Below are 5,562 nucleotides of genomic sequence, written 5' to 3' on the forward strand. Positions count from 1 at the left end.
AAAAATGTTCGAAAATTACTCATACATAAAGATCAGTGGACAAATATTAATATTCATTTTATGTTATGATTTTTTTTTTTCTTGTCATGATGACAGGGGAGGCTCTGCCTCACCTGCCTCCCCTGACCGCACGTCCCTGAACTAAAACCCCAATGACTCTTTAGACGTCAGCTCAAACGCCGTACCCTGTGGAGACTCCGCGGGGCTCTGGTTCCTGATGAGCATGGCCTCTCTTTTCAGCTCCTCCTCCTTTATCCAGTCAGAAACGGAATCAGCCACGTGCTCCAGGTACTTTCTAGGACAAAAAAACGACAGAGTAAACGTTCCCTCTGCAGACCTGAGCGGAGTGTCGGCTCATTCTGAGCTCTCTCGGCTCAGTCGCTGCTGTGTGGAAGGATTCGGCGCGAGGGGATTTAGGTGGACGCAGGTGACGGTGAGCTCTGACCTGAACCTGACATCGGTGTGGAGAGCCGCGTCCCAGAGCTCTTCGGACCGGCACCAAGAATCCATGGGATTGTGGCAAAAAACGTATAAGATGTTTTTATAGCTTCCTCTGAAGGTGTCCAGGCAACGGTACTCCTCCGAGGCCGCCGTGAGGACCTGGACGGAATCAGAATCGTTATCAGACAAGTAAAAAATTTTCAGTTTTTATACGTTTATGATCCAACTTAAAGGGAAAGGTCATGAACACTTAATTCACTTTTCAGGAAACCTTCAGGAAACGTCAAAAACGGAACAAAGGATTCGATTTTGGTGGTGATCGGGTCAAAGATCAGTCCTGTACTCTAACTCTGCAGCTGGACACCTCATGGGTCAAGGGTGATCACCACTGATTTCACGGTTCACTGATTTCATGGGGTCAAAGGTCAACATTACAGCTGACCTAGTGCTCTAACTCTGCAGCAGTGGGATGCAGGAACGTCAAACTGCTCAGCTGGACACCTCATGGGTCAAAGATGATCACTGTTGGTTTCAATGTTGGTGGGGTCAAAGGTCAAAGGTCATGGGTGACCCTTTTGTTAAAACCTCGTCTCTGCTCCTACATGTGACCCTTTTTGTTTCCGGTTGTGTCCGTTCGTTTGTTTGTCAGCAAAGATCAGGTAAAAACTAAAGAACAGATTTGGAGGAAATGTTGGGGTTGGAACAAAAAACGACGGATTAAAGTTTGGTTCTGATCCAGATTCTGATCCGGATCACACTGTTTATAAACCACGCTGTGGCCTCGGTGGAGGTTTGAGCTCTCTGACTGCTTACCCGTTATAGACAGCTCTCCGAACGACCTCGCTTTGGAGAAATAAGAGTTTATTTCTGAACAAAACGACAAGCTAACATCTTAATTCAACCCTGATTTTGCATTACATCACCGGGAGGAATATTAGGATATTCCTGATTTTTGACAAACTGAGGTGTTTGTTAGACGAGCCGTTAGCTTGTCAGTCTGGTCAGAATTGAACTCTAAATCTCTAAACTGATGTTATTCAACGAGCTACCTACAACAGGTAAGACGATAAGTGTTCATTAGCGCAGAACTCCTCTTCAGAAGACCCAAAGAATTCCTTTAAAGCCCGTAGAGGTGGTCTCTCACTGAGCTGCTGCTGTCAGGAGGCTTGTCTGCGACTCAAAACTCAAAAAATTGCAAAATAAAACGTGAACTTTCACCGAACTCTGAGTGTTTGCAACCAAGTGACCGGCGAGTCATGTGTCCACATTCAGAGCAGCCAGTTTTTGAAAATCCTGGCTTGCTGAACTGTATTCTTGGCCCTGCACGTTGTTTTGCGCCCGCCTCGGCAGCAGGCTCCACGTTTCGGATTCAATCTGCTACACTTTCAGAATGAAGACAGACGGACTTCCTCCATTTTTTTCAATCCTTTAGCCCCGGACGTTTTGCTTTGAATGCTTTCTGTCAGAGGAAACCTCCTGTGCAGGTGTCAAAAAGCAGCTCTAGTCTTTTCGAGACAGGTTGGAGTCGCCCACGATGACTTTGGGACTACTTCAAGAGAAAAGCTGAACGTGTTCGAAACTCAAACGACGCGTCTGCGACTCGTGTGAGGAAGCTCAGAACGTCGGTCCGGTGAGACGCCGGCTGTTTAAACCCTCCACCTTTATTTACAAAGCTCAAACTGAAGCGGCTGCGAACATCCTGATGAGGCGGACACTTCAGCAGTAATTCAAAGAGAAAAGAAGAGAAAGTGTGAGGAGAGCTTCACCTGTGGGAAGACGGCAGCACTGTGATGCTCAGCATAGTGCCAGTCCGACAAAGATCTCAGTCTGCAGCTCTGCAGCTCCGATAAATCCAGCTGGACGCAAACTTCCTCAATCAACCGCTGGAAAACAATCAAACAAACAAGAACAGGAAATGTTATTGTGTTTTTTTAAATAAAACAAGCAAGCATCAGCAGTTATAGAAAGGTTCTAAACTGTACCTCTGTGTTACCGGGGTCTTCGGTGAGAAATGTTGGACCTGCAGTTGAGACATCCGAACGTGACGCAGAGGTAAATGTTCTTTAGCTGTCAGGGTAACAGATGGAACCAGTGAACTCACCTGTAGTCTGCAGGTTGTGGAGCTGCTGTTTGGCGTAGGCCAAAGGATCGTCCCAGGGGATAACTCTGAGCGGCGCTGCTTCCGGCGTTCCCTGACGGCCGGCGTCATTCGCAAAGCCGCCCCGCTGATCCAGAGCGCTCAGCGTCATGGCCTCGAACACGCTCTGCTGAAACAGGCGCTCCACGTCCGACCACGACACCGTATCTGTGGAACATTAAGTAACGATAAATCTTTTTTTTTTTTTTAAACACAACCTGAGTTACATCTTTAGCATTCTGGGGTTTGAAACTGTTTAAGACAACTGCCACAAACAGGCGTGGTGCGTTTGAGCGGTGGGGTTTCTGACCCTCCGTGCAGAAGTGCTGCAGCTGCTGTTTGACGGCCAGCCAGCAGGAGGTGCCGTTTCTCCGCTTCGCCACCGACTCGATAAGCTCCCAGACGGGGGAAAGTCTCATCATGGACGACTCCACCTCCGCTGGATCGAAACCATGAACCACCTGGAAGAGATGCACGCATGTCCAGAAACACACGGTCAGGGATGTCATCATGTCTGCGAGTCTGGACTCTGCACATGTCGGATAATAGACCTCCAAGCCCACCTGTGTCCATTTTTAGTCACTCTTTTGCACTTTTTAAAGGGAAAAAATGTCGTCACGTTCAATAAAATGATAAAAACGTCTGACTAGTTTCAGATTCATATGCTTCGCAGGTTATTTTAATTTGCCGTGGATCATTATTTTACAATAATGCAACATCAGGGTGACTCTCACAGGTGGGCAGACTAAAGCAGGTGAGGAAAAACACAAGATGGATGGACTGATTAGTCCACCAAAATAATCAGCAGCAGCTGGAAGATGTGCTTATCTTTTTACCTGGACTGTGTGAATCTAAATTACCAGATAAAATATGAAGTGAGAATAAAAGAAAAACTCACTCTGGTGTCTCTGAAGCGTAGCGCTCTCTCATCGTGGTGTCTGATAACCAGAGGCTTCTTCCGAGGGTTCGCTCTTCCGAACTCCTCCACCAACCTCTGACACGAAAAAAAACAAACAAAGGATTAAAACAGAAACACAACAACAAGTCTCACTTTGTGCAGAGCGCTGCAGAAAAAAAAAAATCTCCTTCAAGTCTGAGTGAGATTCCAATAAATTGATGAATATTTGAGATTCATCGCTAATCCATTCATGACCCCCGGAGCGTCATTTTTGTTGCAGGAAGTCAAAGAGACGGGACTACAAACAGAAGAAGAAAGAAAAACATCTGCAAACACAATCATCTGGTGATCATAGATGGTGTAATGCATCCTTACAGGATATCAAAGTAATAAAAAAAAGCACTTAAACAACAATAAATATTTCAAACCACTCCATATTTGCCTTCATGAAAGAGAAATTTCTGTATCTGTCGGTTCTAATAAGAGTTGGGAGCCATAAGTCAAAAACCATGACATTAAAAGAAACATTTGAAACTATAAAAATATCCCAAAAAATTAAACAATTTTAACCCTAATCATACTTAATATGGAGAATGCATGATCCACAGTTCAGCTTTGAGTTTAGCACCATCTGCTGGACAAACACATCACTACTTTTATTTTTTTTTATTTTTTTTTTTTTCTGCACCACTCTTAGCTAAACATTCCTGGACTGAGCGCTGAAATATGGGTTAAAGAAATAAAATGAAATTCTTTTTAAGAACCTTTTTACAACCATAACACCAGCGGAGAGAGGAGCTTCCTCTTTCACGGTGTGTGTGTGTGTGCTCAGTGAACGGAGTAATTTACCCCCCCACACACACACACACACACACACACACACACACACACACACACCGCCTTTTTCTGCTCGTGTCGCTGGAGGAACACTATTCTCACGGCAAACAGGGAAAGATTTGGTTTTCTGCCCTAAGAGCTGAAATACGAGCCACTGTTTTAAAAACGGTTTGACTAAAATAAAGAAGAAAAAAAAAAAAAAAAAGTGTTGCTGCATTGGCCGGGAATCGAACCCGGGCCTCCCGCGTGGCAGGCGAGAATTCTACCACTGAACCACCAATGCTTGCATATCTGTGCTTTCCTGATGGCGCATTTTAACATTTTCCTTTGGCTGGTGAGGGACAAGGGTCTACCTTCCTGTCCTCGTCTTCCTGTACAGCGGGCAGGAGGCCGTTCAGCAGCTGCTTCGGCTCCTCCTCCGAGCGCGCGAGAGGCAGGAAGCTCTGGAGCACGAAACCGACGAGCTGCGGGTCCAACCAGGGGCCGCCGGCAGGTGTCCGAGACGGGCTGGGCAAAGGCTGCTCTGTGGAGACGCCCACCTGGACGCAAAGGAGGACAGTCCGGTTTATTTTTTTTGTTTTTTGGTGACTTTAGTTAAATTTGTGCGCAGACCTGCTCCAGCATGCAGTGCAGGACCAGCGCCACAGAGCAGGCTTCAGGAGGGACCAGCTCCAGCAGACTGTTGTAGTAACACATGTCCACGTCAACGGAGACAGCAGGGAGCTGGGTCTCTGAGAGGATAGGAAGACAACTTTGTTTCAGCCCGTCAGCCTTTAGGTAAAAAAAAACAAACAAAAAACAACTAAAAATAACAAAGATATGAGAGGTTTGACCTGGTTCTGGTGGTACTCGTTCTGTAACTGCCTTCTTTTTAGAACGTGGCGTCTGGGGAACGGCCGGCGCAACCTGGGACAAAGAAAAGCACAAATTACAGATTTTATCCATTGAAGGGACGCGTATCACCCCGCCACCTTCCACGCCGACGTTTTAGATTTTTTTTTTTTAATTTACGGACGACGTCGCAAAACGTCCCTTTGCACTTTGTCTTCTCTAAGCTCAGCTGGCCGCGGCGGCCATCTTGAATCGTGTTTGGCTCCAACAGTTAATCGGTTGCAGACGCGAACCTGATGGCTACTTCCTGCGAGTTTCGTTAAGACGCGTCCACTGGTTCAGGAGATATTTTGCTAACAGACACGTGACACGCCGAGGCGACGGCAATTACATCATCTGCCGCCTTCGCCTTTTTTTG

At 46.4% G+C, this 5,562-nt stretch overlaps 1 protein-coding gene and 1 non-coding gene across 3 annotated transcripts in view; both read right to left on the reverse strand.

Annotated features, from left to right (window-relative positions):
• The window catches only part of spag17 (sperm associated antigen 17), a 34,868-nt gene that overhangs the window by 24,881 nt on the left and 4,425 nt on the right, over positions 1–5,562 (reverse strand). For both annotated transcript variants that reach the window (XM_025005557.2, XM_037976590.1), the window contains exons 9-18: positions 5,147–5,219; positions 4,926–5,044; positions 4,667–4,852; positions 3,477–3,572; positions 2,889–3,039; positions 2,543–2,746; positions 2,424–2,461; positions 2,208–2,324; positions 446–600; positions 186–295 (exon numbers count right to left, since the gene is read on the reverse strand). In XM_025005557.2, the coding sequence (XP_024861325.1) occupies positions 186–295; positions 446–600; positions 2,208–2,324; positions 2,424–2,461; positions 2,543–2,746; positions 2,889–3,039; positions 3,477–3,572; positions 4,667–4,852; positions 4,926–5,044; positions 5,147–5,219 (1,249 nt within the window). The remainder of the gene's footprint in view (positions 1–185; positions 296–445; positions 601–2,207; positions 2,325–2,423; positions 2,462–2,542; positions 2,747–2,888; positions 3,040–3,476; positions 3,573–4,666; positions 4,853–4,925; positions 5,045–5,146; positions 5,220–5,562) is intronic.
• On the reverse strand, positions 4,526–4,596 carry trnag-gcc. Its single transcript has one exon. It is a non-coding gene; the product is annotated as a tRNA-Gly (tRNA).

Source organism: Kryptolebias marmoratus, linkage group LG7, assembly GCF_001649575.2.
Source record: "Kryptolebias marmoratus isolate JLee-2015 linkage group LG7, ASM164957v2, whole genome shotgun sequence".
NCBI lineage: Eukaryota > Metazoa > Chordata > Actinopteri > Cyprinodontiformes > Rivulidae > Kryptolebias > Kryptolebias marmoratus.